General features: G+C 42.2%; 1 protein-coding gene across 1 annotated transcript in view; it reads left to right on the top strand.

Moving 5' to 3' along the window:
• Positions 1-15,000, top strand: part of LOC134446466 (synapsin-1-like) — a 46,915-nt gene that overhangs the window by 29,168 nt on the left and 2,747 nt on the right. The window contains 6 exon segments of the mRNA XM_063195834.1: positions 403-478; positions 2,508-2,728; positions 3,031-3,126; positions 7,640-7,738; positions 7,740-7,768; positions 13,312-13,329. Coding sequence (XP_063051904.1) covers positions 403-478; positions 2,508-2,728; positions 3,031-3,126; positions 7,640-7,738; positions 7,740-7,768; positions 13,312-13,329 — 539 coding nt within the window.

The raw sequence follows: 15,000 nt of genomic DNA, 5'->3' as shown, positions 1-15,000 counted from the left end.
CCTCTCTCTCTCTCTCCCCTCTCTCTCTCTCTCTCTCTCTCTCTCTCTCTCCCTGCGCTGTCTCTATTCCTCTTTCTCTCTCTCTCCCTCTACCTCTCTCCATCTCTCCCTCCCTCTCTCTCTTTCCCCTGACCTCTCTCTATCCCCTCCTACCCCCCCCTCCATCCCTCTCTCTCTCTCTACCCCCCTCCCTCCTCCTGTGTTCTCTCCTCTCTCCCCCTCTCTCCTCCTCTTTCCCTCTCCCTCCCTCTCTCTTTACCAACTCTCCCTCTCCATCCCCTTCTCTCCCCTCTCCCCCTCTCTCCTCCTCTTTCCCTCTCCCTCCCTCTCTCTTCCACCTCTCTCTTTACCCCCTCTCCCTCTCTATCCCCTTCTCCCCCCCTCCCTCTTCTTCTTCTTCAGCCCCCTGTTCAGAAAGCTGCATCTCCCCAGTCGGCGTCTCAGCAGCGAGTACCTCAGCAGCGCCCCCCTACGCAAGGTCAGGAACTGCAGGCCAGATACAATTACACTGCAATACGATAAACACCATTAAATACCCAGATGGAATTACACTGCAATACGATAAACACCATTAAATACCTAGATGGAATTACACTGCAATACGATAAACACCATTAAATACCTAGATGGAATTACACTGCAATACGATAAACACCATTAAATACCCAGATGGTATTACACTGCAATACAATAAACACAACTATTCATCCAGATGCAATAAAACTTCAATACAACGAACACCACTACACACCATACTATTACACTTCAGTAAATAAACACCACTACATACTACCCTAGATACAATAAAACTTCAATGAGTAAACACCACTACACACCCAGATGTAGTTACACCTCAATACAATAAACACCTCTACATTCAACAATACTATATCTATACAACAATACCTCCACTAAATTCAACAGTATCTCTACACAACAATATGTCTACAAAATGAACATCACTAAATGCAACAATCTGCCCGGATGTAACGATACTTCACTACATGTGCGTGCATGCGTGTGTGTGTGTGTCTGCGTGCGTGCGTGTGTGTGTCTGTGTGTGTGTGCGTGCGTGCGTGCGTGCGTGTGTGTGTGTGAGAGTGAGAGAGAGAGAGAGGGAGAGAGATACTCTCTGCCACTTTGTGAAATGAAGAATGGCATTGTTTGGTGCTAATAAATCATCTGTAATTTGCTGTATTCGCTCTGCTTCAGACAGCAGACAGCAGGCCTCAGTAGCCTCAGTCAGATATGAGTCATTGGTCCCTCCAGCGGTGTAGTCTACTTTTTTGAAGTGGGTATAGTGTATATTGGAGCATTTTTTGAAGTGGGTATAGTGTATATTGGAGCATTTTTTGAAGTGGCTATACTGTATATGTTTGTGCTATTCTAAACAATGGATCCATCAATTTGAAGTGGGTATACTGAAGCCCTTAACATTTAGAAGTGGGTATATTCCGTATACCTGCGTTCTACGTAGACTACACCACTGGGTCCCTCTGCTTAGCTCCTCAGTATAATGAGCTCAATCACTCCTGTCCTACAGTCATCTATTTGGCACATTTGTGGCATTGATCTCGTGTCCCTGTGTGTGGTTGTGTGGTTGTGTTTATTTGTGTGTGGTGTGTGTGTGCGTGAGCGTGTGTGCGTGAGCCTGTGTGCGTGTGTATTAATGTGTTTGTATGTATTAATGTGTGTGTGTGTGTGTGTGTGTGTGTGTGTGTGTGTGTGTGTGTGTGTGTGTGTGTGTGTGTGTGTGTGTGTGTGTGTGAGCCTGTGTCGGTTTGTATTAATGTGTGTGTATTAATGTATTAATGTGTGTGTATTAATGTGTGTGTGTGTGTATTAATGTGTGTGTGTGTGTATTAATGTGTGTGTGTATTAATGTGTGTGTGTGTGTATTAATGTGTGTGTGTGTGTGTGTGTGTGTGTGTGTGTGTGTGTGTGTGTGTGTGTGTGTGTGTGTGTGTATTAATGTGTGTGTGTGTGTGTGTGTGTGTATTAATGTGTGTGTGTGTGTGTGTGTATAAATGTGTGTGTGCGTGAGCCTGTGTGCGTGTGTATTAATGTGTGTGTGTTAATGTGTGTATGTATGAATGTGTGTATTAATGCGTGTGTGTGTGTATTAGTGTGTGTGTGTGTGTGTGTATTAGTGTGTGTGTGTATTAATGTGTGTGTGTGTGTATTAATGTGTGTGTGTGTGCGTGTATATTAATGTATGTGTGTGTATTAATGTGTGTGTGTGTGCTAATGTGTGTGTGTTAATGTGTGTGCGTTTTCTAACGTGTGTGTATGTGTGTGTGTGTGCTAATGTGTGTGCGTGTGTGCTAATGTGTGTGCGTGTGTGCTAATGCGTGTGTGCTAATGTGTGTGTGTGTGTGTATTAATGTGTGTGTGTATTAATGTGTGTGTGTATTAATGTGTGTGTGTATTAATGTGTGTGTGTGTGTATTAATGTGTGTGTGTATTAATGTGTGTGTGTATTAATGTGTGTGTGTCTTCCTCCACAGGTGCGTCTCCCCCCAGCTCTACTGGAGCCCCCAGTGCCCCCCCCCCCCCCCCCCCCTCTCAGCAACGCCCCTCCCCCCAGGGAGCCCAGCCAATAGCCAGCCAGGCCACGCCCCCGGCTGCCACCTCAACTAAGCCAGCAGGGGGCCCCGTGAGGGCAGCCAGCCAGGGGACCCCCCCTCAGCAGAGGGGCCCCCCAGGACAGAGCGCCGGCCGCGGACAGGTGGGTTAAACACACACACACACACGCGCGCACGCACGCACGCACGCACGCAGGCACGCACGCACGCACGCACGCACGCACACGCATGCAAGCACGCACACGCACGCACACAGGCATGCACACACACACACGCATGCACGCACGCACGCACACACACACACACACACACACGCACACAAACACAGACACACACACGCACACACATGCACAAAAACACACAAAAACCCTTTTCCTTTATATAAATGCCTTCATGTACCTTTTACAACTGTTTTGTCAACAATTTTGTCTTTTTTAATCTTCAGCCAGCCCAGAGGCCCCCCCCACCCCGACAGATGAGCCAGGGAGGCACGCCCCCTCAACGCCCCCCACCTACACAGGTACGCCCCCCGCCAACACAGGTACACCCCCCACCCACACAGGTACGCCCCCCACCCACACAGGTTACGCCCCCCACACACACAGGTTACGCCCCCCACCTCTCAACGCCCCCCCCACCCACCCAGGTTACGCCCCCCACACACACAGGTTACGCCCCTCACCCACACAGGTTACGCCCCCCACACACACAGGTAACCCCCCCCACACACACAGGTACGCCCCCACAATGCCCCCCACCCACACAGGTAAATAAAACGTACCTTGATCTGTGTGTGTTTGTTTGTTTTGTTTGTATGTGTGAGCATGTGTGTGTGTGTGTGTGTGTGTGTAGAGTAGAGTACTTCTACAGTTTTTCTCGATTGCTTGCACACAATTTTCGGAATCAGTTCTCAAATTCTCAAAAGTCTACACACAAATCTCCATACCTCACACACAGTAGAAACTTATTTTCTTCACTGTTCTACTTACTAAAGAGGGTATTTTTTTGTAGTAAAATACTGCAATATTGTTTTTAGACTCGGAGTACACAGATGTGTGGCAAAAAATATATTTCACATATTTTTCTGACATTTACAGTTTTTCTCGATTGCTTACACACAATTTTCGGAATCAGTTCTCGAATTCCCAAAACTCTACACACAAATCTCCAAACCTAACACACAACGGGCAAAACTCTTCACTACCTCTGAAAAATGCACGTCTTGTCTCAAAACAATGTACTCTCCTCTTAAAAGGTCATTTTGTTCTCAAATGACACACACAAGCAGTCATTTTACAGTTTTTCTCGATTGCCTACACACAATTTTCGGAATCGGTCTTCGAATTCTCAAAACTCTACACACAAATCTCCAAACCTCACACACAACGGGCCAAACTCTTCACTACCTCTGAAAAATGCACGTCTTGTCTCAAAACAATGTACTTTCTTCTAAAAACCTCATTTTGTCGTCAATTGACACACACAGACAGTCACTACAATACACATTTGCAGACCCATTAAAACACTGTTGGGCACAGGGTAAAACTAATTTCTCCCAGTAACTTGGGCTTTTTTTGTTCTGGATTGCATGGATACTGTGACATAAGTTGGAAAAACTTCATTCCCACAACACACAAACAGAAACAGAAAGATGTTTATGTCTTTTTCACAAAAACAACACAAAGATAAACCCCACTGCCTATTTGGCAGTACAAAAAAACCATTACATTACTGTATAGCCTATTGCTATGAAAAAAAACCTCTATACTCAACTTGAAACACAGTGGAAACTTATTTTCTTCAGTGTTCTACTTACTAAAGAGGGTATTTTTCTGTAGTAAGATACTGAAATATTGTTTTTAGACTCGGAGTACACAGACGTGTATATATTTTACATATTTCTTAAAATATTAAAAAATTGCACTAATGTATTGTAAAATATTGGGTAACCACATGAAAGTTATGTCTTGTATAACATATTTTTGAGTTCAAAAACTAAACAAATGGGTTTTCTCCTTGCATCCACTCATTTTTCATCAATATGACATGCAATGTGTGTCCTTATGGGGTGATGATTTCAGATTGTAAACCGGTATGAAGAGAGTTTGCCCATGTGATGAGGAAGTGAACATAGTATTGCAGTTGATTGTAGTGTTTTGAATGACAGTGTGTTCCATGAGAAACCCAGTGTTTTTCTTTATGAAAATTGAGTGTAATCCAGAGAATTGTGTGTAATGGTGTGAAAAGAGTGTGTTTTAAAACTGGAATTTGAGTGTTAAGTAGGAATTGTGTTTAGTGTTCAGTGACATTGGTTAGGTGAGTTGGGAAATGGGTGAGATGTTCCGAGAATTGTGTGTGAAGTACCAGAACTTGTGTGTAGGCAATCGAGAAAAACAATGTACTCTCTTCTAAAAAGGTAATTTTGTTCTCAAATGACACACACAAGCAGTCATTTTAATACACTCTTATGTGAACCATTGAACAGTAATATGCACAGGGTCAAACTCTATATTCAACTTGACACACAGTAGAAACTTATTTTCTTCAGTGTTCTGCTTACTAAAGAGGGTATTATTCTGTAGTAAAATACTGAAATGTTATTTTTAGACTTGGAGTAGGCAGATGTGTGTATATTTTACATATTTTTCTGACATTTGAAAAATTGCACTAATGTATTGTAAAATTGGGTAACCACATGAAAGTGATCTCCTGTATAACATATTTTGGAGTTCAAAAACTGAACGGATATGTTTTCTCACTGCATCCACCCATGTTTTCATCAATATCACATGCAATGTCTGTCCTTATGGGGTGATGATTTCAGATTGCAAACCGATATGAAGAGAGTCTGCTCATGTGATGAGGAAGTGAACATAGTATGGCAGTTGATTTTAGTATTTTGAATGACAGTGAGATGTTCCGAGAATTGTGTGTGCAGTACCAGAAATTGTGTGGAAGCAATCGAGAAAAACTGTAAAAAAAATAAAAAATAAAAAAAATAAAGACAGTGAGATGTTCCGAGAATTGTGTGTGAAGTACCAGAAATTGTGTGGAAGCAATCGAGAAAAACTGTAAAAAAAGAAAAAATGTATTATAAAATATTGGGTAACCACATTCATTTCATTTATTTAAACTCGAAGAATCATTGAGGGCCCAGCCCTCATTTACAATGATGTCGAGTAAAACAAACAATTGCACATATAAAATCATATATAAACAACGAACATACACAATACACCATAAATCATATAAGAGGTAAGAATTAAGACAAACTATGAATTAAAACTTATGAGTTAAAACAAGTGCAAGTATGTGATAAAAAACTTCCCAGTGTAACTTTAAAATGTTCTAATGGCACAAAGGCTTGAAGACCCATCCTTTGTTGTAAGTTATTCCAAACTGAAGGTCCACAGACACTAAAAAGCTGTTTTTTAACCCAGTTCAGTGCGGGCATAAGGGACCTCCAGTAAAAAATTGCTGCTGCGGGTTTGGTATGGGTTGGAGTGCCAAACTAAAAGAGATGAAATATAAAATGGGAGTTTGCCAGTGAGGGCCTTATAAATAAAAATAAAATAATGCATGTCCCTTCTGTGAGAAAGTGGAGCCCACCCAACTTTATCATATAACAGGCAATGATGTGTACTATATGGATCCCCAGTAATAAAACGAAGAGCTGAATGATAGACAGTGTCAAGTGCCTTCAGATTAGAGAGTGGTGCATGTCTGTAAATAATATCACCATAGTCAAGGGAAGACAGAAAAGTAGCTTCAATTAACTTTTTTCTGCAGAAAACAGGAAAGTGATATTTATTTCTGTGCAGGAAAGATAGCTTTTGTCTGAGCGTAGTGACAAGACAGTCAGTATGTTTCTTGAATGTGAACTTGTCATCTAGCCAGATTCCCAGGTACTTATAATGTGATACTCTCTCAATAACAGACCCATCTAAAGTAGATATATTAAAATCATTTTTCATGCCATGCTTAGATCGAGTAAAGACCATACATTTAGTCTTGCTTACATTAAGTAGAAGCTTAAGACTAATGAAGGCATTTTGTAGGATATTAAAAGACTGCTGCAATTTCTCCAAGGCTAGCTGTACAGAATCTGCAACACAATACAAAATTGTATCATCTGCATATAGATGAATAGAGCAGTTGGAAAGGAGAGAAAGTATGCTATTTATGTACATGGTGAAGAGTACCGGACCTAATACTGAACCTTGTGGGACCCCCTTGGTTATTAGCAGGGGGTCAGATTGAGTATTACCCAATTTTACAGTATGGTGTCTGTTTGAAAGGTAGCTCTGGAACCATTTACAGGCACTTGCATTAAAACCAATACCAGGCAGAATTTGTAGAAGCAGAGAATGGTCCACGGTGTCAAATGCTTTGGATAAGTCCACAAACACACACATGAAAGTGATAACATATTTTGGAGTTCAAAAACTAAACAAAGGTGTTTTCTCACTGCATCACATGCAATGTGTGTCCTTATGGGGTGATGACTTCAGATTGTAAACCGGTATGAAGAGAGTTTGCCCATGTGAAGAGGAAGTGAACATAGTATGGCAGTTGATTTTAGTATTTTGAATGGCAGTGTGTTCAATGCGACAACCAGGGATTTTCTCCATGAGAATTGTGTGTAATCCAGAGAATTGTGTGTAGTGGTTTGAAAAGAGTGTGTTTTAAAACTGAAATGTGAGTGTAAAGAAGGAATTGTGCTTAGTGTTCAGTGACATTGGTTAGGGGAGTTGGGAAATGGGTCAGTACCAGAACTTGTGTGGAGGCAATCGAGAAAAACTGTATTACAGTAATCCCGAAGGAAAATAAGGTGTCTGTGTGTTCGAGTTCATGTGTGTGTCTATGTGTGTGTGCATGTGCGTGTGTGTGTGGGTGTATTTGTGCATGTGTGTCTGTGTGTATTTTTGCTTTGTCTGTGGGCGTGTGTGTGCGTGTGTGTGTTTTTGCTTTGTGTGTGTGCGCGCAGTGTATGTGTGTGTGTTTTCACTTTCTGTGTGAATGTGTGTGTGTGTGTGTGTGTGTGTGTGTGACAGGGAGCGCGACCCCCCACTACTCAGCAGCCGAGGCCGGTCGCCGCGGGGGGGGCACCTGGGTCCAAACCCCCCCTCCAGCAGAAACCCACCCCCCCTCAGACAACCCAGCCCCGACCACCCTGCACTGAAGTAAGCACACACACAGACGCAGACACGCACGCACGCACACGCACACGCGCACGCACACACAGACGCACACACACACACACACACACATACACACACACATACTGTATAACCCCCCTCCCCGCCTCAGAAGCCCAGCCCTGACCAACTGAAGTAAGCACACACACACACACACACACACACACACACACACACACACACACACACACACACACACACACACACACACACACACACACACACACACACACCCCAGAAGCCCAGCCCCGACCACCCACACTGAGGTAAGCACACATATACATACACATGTACACAATTTCTATTTTAATTTCTATTTAAATGCAAAGGCTATACAACATTTGCAATCTTAAATCCAAATGATGATGATGGTGAAAATGATGATGATGATGATGATGATGATTATATATTATGATGATGCTTATAATGATATTGATGATGATGACGATGATGACTATTATATGTATTTTGACGATGATGAGAATAATGATGAAGAAAACAATGACATATTTTGATGATTTGTGTGATGATGTTTGTAATGATGATGATGATGATGATGATGATGAAGATGTTGTTCTGTAGAGTGTCTGTGGAATGTGAAGGGACAGTATGACATGAGGCAAGGGGATCCACCAGCAGTCGCTAAGCAACCGTTACTACAGAATCTCTGTTACTAAGCAACCGTTACTACAGCATCACCGTTACTAAGCAACCGTTACTACAGCATCACTGTTACTAAGCAACTGCTACTATAGCATCCCTGTTACTAAGCAACTATAGCCAGAACATCACAGTTACTAAGCAACTGTAACCATAGCATCCATTGCTGCTAAACACATATGGCTCCTACATTGCTTTTACTAAATTGCTGCCACCAATGTATTGCTAATAATACTAACCAAACATCACAAATGCAACTCCTGCTAGAGCACTACTGTTATTAAACAGTGATATCATAACGACTATAACCAGAACATGAACATCACTTAGAGGAGAATTTCGGCCATTTTATTGAAAAGAGCTGAAAACAGCGCAATTGAACAACTTTGCGCAGTGCACATGAACATGTCTCGCAGGGTCCCCTTTAGCCATTATCCCTTGGCCAGAATTAGATAAGATATCTTGCCAAAATGGCCGCAATTCTCCTTTAACAATCCTCATAGATACCAGTAAGAGCATTATAACACGATGTAGCCAAGGCCATTATTATTACTAACACGGTTTAGAACACGTCAAGTTAATGGGTAAATCATCTAATAGAGGAGGCTGGAGTCCTCTTTTTCTTAAGAACACACAGGACTCCGGCTCTTCTATTAGGTGATTTACCTCTTCACTTAAAGGACCAGTTCAGTCAATTTCAACATGCTGGACTACCCTGGGCCTCGTTTCCGAAAGGGCCCTAAGTACTACTTAACGCTACGTGCTACTTAAGTTCACACGTAACACCATCGTAGAGCTCACGGAGCGTTTCCCAAAGCCAACTTAGCAAAGAACCATCGCAGGTTGACACGTAACTCTAAGAGCAATCCACGAGTGGTCTAGAGTAGTCTTAACGCGCTAAGATTGATCGTAGCGGCATGGCACAGTGGAGACACCCACAGGATTTGAAGGGAAAAGAAGAAACCTGCGCATAAGATTGTTGTTTTAAGACGCGAGAGGCATGGCACAGTGGAGACACCCATAGGAAAAGAGGAAACTTGCGCTTCAAGTTGATGTTTTAAGACGGGAGTGTAGCCTAAATATCATGGCAGCACAGTTGACACTGCAACGAAAATAAGAAGGCAACATTAATTGTGGATGTGTAGGCCTATAAAATAAAAGTAATGTGTTTGGAAATATTTTACAGGCAGTAAAATAGTTCGACTGTGTTTGATAAACCTGGGCATAATTAAACGGTGATCAATCATAATTTGGGTTCTTCATGAACAAGAACAAGGCAAAATGAATAAGGGGCTTCGGCAACCAGAGACAAGAGTGTTGATGTCGGAAGGCCACTTCCGAAACTTAATTTATTTTATATTTTTTGAAGAAAAATGGTCAGCGAGTTGTTGCACCCTCTGTCATTTTCAAGTAGCCTAAGAAAGGGAAGGCGACGCCGAAAATACATGATAGTTGTAGGCGAAGGGTAAGCTATGACAAAAAATGAAAAGGCAGCGATGGGGATTCTTGTAGATTTTTTGTGTTAATAACAGCAGACTGCCGTGCAAAAATGTCCTCACAGTTGTGAAAGTCTTGAGCGCGCGGTACTTTGCGCACCGCTCACCACATGTGCCAAGCTCCTTTCCCTATTCCGACTCTAGTAGGCTAAGCAATAACAAAAAGGCAGCGAGGGGATGTGTCAATTTTGATGGACATTGTTTTTCAAAACAGCATGACGTGCTCTCGACAGTTGTCAAGCCTTGAACGCCTTGAGGTTGTAACTTTGCGCATCCCAATTTGGAACTCCAACTAGGCCTAGGCCTACTTGTCTTCTTAAATATTAAGCTACAGTAGCCAAGTGCACGCGATTTATCTGGGTCTTAACGGCGTAGCTCATTATTACCGTCAGTTGGGAGTTTTGCATGATTTCATTGTGTGTATGCATTTTATTTCATTTGCCAACAATAACTCCTGTCGATAGTTGCAAACTGCTACAAATGTAGTCCCACCCTTGTAAACAACTTTTGATACTGACACATGCCTTACATTTTGTAAATGGTTTAGCAGTAGATGACGGCGCAGTTCACTCCGAGTACACTTCAGCACCTCATATGTGGACAGCGATCCTTAAGAGCGACGCTACGAATGATCTTAGAGGCTGTGCACGCGCGTTCATGTACGAGTGTCTTTGGGAAACAGTCGTAGGAAATCTAAGAACATTCGTAGGATCACTGGTTAACGACACACGTAAGGCTAAGAACCATCGTTATCGGGAAACAAGGCCCTGGTCAGTACCGGAGGTTTTTTTTTCTTCTTCTTCAGCCTTTTCCAAAATCTTGGTCATTGTAACGGGGGCAGCGCTTTGTTTACATTTCAAAAAAACATTTTTATTTATTCCCAAAAACATCCGAAAGGTTATACAACATCAGCAGACAGCTAGCAAACAGCGCTACCTTTTAGGAAAATATTTGGAGTAGGCCTATGTTAATTCAAAAAAAAAAAAAATGTCAACAAACGCTGCCCCCATTAGAATAGCTCATATCTTGGAAAGGGCTTATCCGAAAAATGTGGCATCACCGGTTACTGACAAGTCCAGGGTAGTGTGAGCAATACAAACGCATATTGAAATTGACTAAACTGGTCCTTTAACCTGCTTTACTCCTGAACCAGCTTCTTAGTATAGGCCCCTTGATGAAGCCAAAGCCATTACTAACGCTGCAGTTCCCCTGATGCTGCCACTGGCTCTAACCTGAATGCTGTGATTGGCTGCCACTAGCTCTAACCTGAATGCTGTGATTGGCTGCCACTAGCTCTAACCTGAATGCTGTGATTGGCTGCCACTAGCTCTAACCTGAATGCTGTGATTGGCTGCCACTAGCTCTAACCTGAATGTGTCTGGCTGTGATTGGCTGCCACTGCTGATGAGAATTCTACCCTGCTGTCACCCATACTATCCAGCGTGTGTGTGTGTGTGTGTGTGTGTGTGTGTGTGTGTTTTTTTAAAGTGATTTTTTTGCACACAAGGCTTTGCATGTGCCTGTGTGGGCGAGTGTGGGTTTGAGTGTGTGTGAGGTTGAGTGTGTGTGAGTGTGTGTGTGTGTGTGTGTGTGTGGTGTGTGTGTGTGTGTGTGAGAGAGAGAGAGAAAGAGCGAGAGCGTGTGTGTGTGTGTGCGCGTGTGTGTGTGTGTGTGTGTGCACGTGTGTGTGTGTGTGCGTGTGCACGCGTGCGCGCGCGTGTGTGTGTGTGCGTGCGTGCGTGCGTGTGTGTGTGTGTGCATGCCACATCCCTCCTGGCGACTGCATCTGGGCATGCCCATGTCCTCTCCAACCCTCACAAGCTGTTTCCATGCCGACCAGAAGGGTGCCGCTGCCGGTTCCCACACCACTCATGTATACAGGATATTAAACTGAAACGCTGTAATAGTCATCAAAAAACTTCGATACCATAGTACTACACTACTATGACATAGCACAGGGCCTTTAGTAATACATAACTACCATAGTACTACACTACTATGACAGTACACAGGGCCTTTAGTAATGCACTACTACCATAGTACTACTACACTACTATGACATAACACAGGGCCTTTAGTAATGCATTACTACCATAGTACTACACTACTATGACATAGCACAGGGCCTTTAATACATTACTACCATAGTACTACACTACTATGACATAGCACAGGGCCTTTAGTAATGCACTACGACTTGGTCATTGCCATTCAGGAGGTGCGTTTGTAGGAAGCNTAGCAGTTAGACAGNTAGCAACGTGGATAGTTGCCAATGGGAAATTGCATTGCAAGCAACAAAGGAGCTAACATAGTAAGCAACTACAGTTTCGAGAAACGCACCCCTGGTACATTTACAGTGCCCTCCATAATTATTGGCACCCCTGGTTGAGATGTGTTTTTTAGCTTCCAAATATTTTATTTTTTTTCTAAATAATATGGGACCTTAATGGAAAAAAAGAGAAAAATCCAACCTTCAATACAAGTGCATTTATTCAGTGGGGAAAAAATCCCACATAAAGAAATAATTATTTGACATCAAATAATGTGTGTCACAATTATTAGCACCCCTGGTGTCCTCTTTGCAGAATCTCTCTAAATCATCCAGAGACCTGGGTCCTCTCCTCTGTACTCTCCTCTTCAGCTCACCCCACAGGTTCTCAATGGGGTTGAGGTCAGGGGACTGAGATGGCCATGAGAGGAGCTTGATTTTGTGTCTGGTGAACCATTTCTGTGTAGATTTGGCCATATGTTTAGGGTCATTGTCTTGCTGAAAGACCCAGTGACGACCCAGCTTCAGCTTTCGGGCAGAGGGCAACAGATTTTGATTTAAAATGTCCTGGTATTTCAAAGCATTCATGATGCCATGCACCCTAACAAGGTTCCCAGGGCCTTTGGAAGCGAAACAGCCCCACAGCATCACTGACCCACCCCCATACTTCACAGTGGGTATGAGGTGCTTTTCAGCATGCGCATCTTTCGTGGTACGCCAGACCCACTTAGAGTGTTTGTAACCAAAAAGCTCAATCTTGGTCTCATCTGACCAAAGCACACGGTCCCAGTTGAAGCCCCAATACCGCTTGGCGAACTCCAGACGCTTGCATTTATGATTGTGAGTGAGGAAAGGTTTTCTCCGTGCATGCCTCCCAAACAGCTTGTTGGCGTGTAGACAGCGCCTGATGGTTGATTTGGAGACTTTGTGACCCCAGGATGCTACCATTTGTTGTAATTCTGTAACAGTGAGCTTTGGAGATCTTTTGATTTCTCTTGCCATCCTCCTCACTGTGCGTGGTGGCAAAATAAACTTGGGTCCTCGTCCAGGCTTGTTTACCACTGTTCTAGTTGTTTTGAACTTCTTAATTATTCCTCTCACAGTGGATATGGGCAGCTGCAGTTGAGTGGCAATCTTCTTGTAGCCTCTGCCTGACCTGTGAAGGTCGACGCACATCTGCCTCACTTGTATGCTGTGTTCCTTTGTCTTTCCCATGTTTAAGAGTGGATAAGAGAAATGGCCTCGGTGTCACGTCATATTTATACCCCAGGGAAACAGGAAGTGATGAATTACTAATTAAATGTTCCTACATACTCTGGTAAACTTTGTAAACTACTGTAGAAATGACAGAAATGCTTCAATTATATTTATTTCCTGGGAATTGTTAAGGGTGCCAATAATTGTGGAACAGGTGATTTAATGAAAAATAATTATTTTTTAGTCAGGGATTTTTTTATTTTCTTACAATTCATTTGAGTTGAAGGCTACATTTTCCTACAATTTTCAGTGTGACAGTATTCTTCTGCAATAAACACTGAATTTATTTTAAGGCTTTTAACACATCTCAACCAGGGGTGCCAATAATTATGGAGGGCACTGTATTATGCCGCGTCTTAATGGGCTACTGCGTTGCTGTGGTTTGCCGAGATAAGGTAAGCGTACCCATTAAGCCCATGTACCCTTTAAGCCCACTTTCAACTTTGAGGTCAATTTAAAGAAAGGGAAAAGGTGGATTTTGTTTGTTCATCACCCTATCCAATTAAAGGGTTTAGTAACTGACAAAATGTTTTTTATTGCAAACAAATCACATTTTTTATCGTTGAGTAATCCCTGTCCAAGTGAATCCAGTCTCAGGACTACTGACAAGAAGTCGCCTCAAAACTTTGCTGTTTTGGGACATGTCAGAAATCATAGAATTTCAGCTAGTTTAAGTCAAATGTTTTGAAAATACTTTCATATTTAGTGAACTAAGAGGTAAATGTAATGATTTTTATATATAAACGTCCAGTGTTTTGCCAAATTATAGCATTTCCCTTCAAATGGAAAGATGTGTTTTATGAGCGAGCAAACGCCGATATTCTCTTGATACAACCACACACCATCTTTATCTTACTCTGCCGTAAGACTTAAGGTGGTTAGGTATGAATTCTAAGCATATTCCAGTTTGTTTGGCATTGATGCATCATAAAATGTTTTGTGGAGCTGATTATTTCCAGAAAATAGCTTTTTGTATAGGCGGGCTTAATGGGTACTAGGTGGGCTTAAATGGTACAGCCCATTGAAATGCATGCAAGCTGGCATGCATGCTAACCAAAAATGTCTTTGAGGGACATAAAAAGTGCTGTACAATCTCAAGTTGTTGGTTAAAAAGGCGTAATGTAATGAACTAACAATAATCAATAAGAAAAAATAAATTTCTCTGTTTGGATGAAGAATTTTATGAAGTATATGAAGTAAGAGATGCCGTAATATTTAATTAGGTTTTATGCATTATTTTTTGAGCAAATCTTACATTTTTGGTCTGAAACCATTTATGCCATGTAGGCTACACTGTTTAAACTCAATTCACACACCTCACCAGGTATTTTGATAGAGAAATAACTATATGAGCTTATTTGGAACACAAGTGGGCTTAAATGGTACCAACTTTGAAATATTCATCAACTCGGTGACAAACATTGAGAAGAGAGGTAAATCTTACTATTTAACAAATTATTTCACAAAAAAATTATGTGAAGATGATTGAAAAATAAAGAAATTTAGATTTTGGTGGGCTTAATGGGTACGCTTAC

Source organism: Engraulis encrasicolus, chromosome 3, assembly GCF_034702125.1.
Source record: "Engraulis encrasicolus isolate BLACKSEA-1 chromosome 3, IST_EnEncr_1.0, whole genome shotgun sequence".
Lineage (NCBI taxonomy): Eukaryota > Metazoa > Chordata > Actinopteri > Clupeiformes > Engraulidae > Engraulis > Engraulis encrasicolus.
The sequence above is the reverse complement of the archived record's forward strand: the minus strand, read 5'-3'. Positions and strand labels throughout refer to the sequence as shown.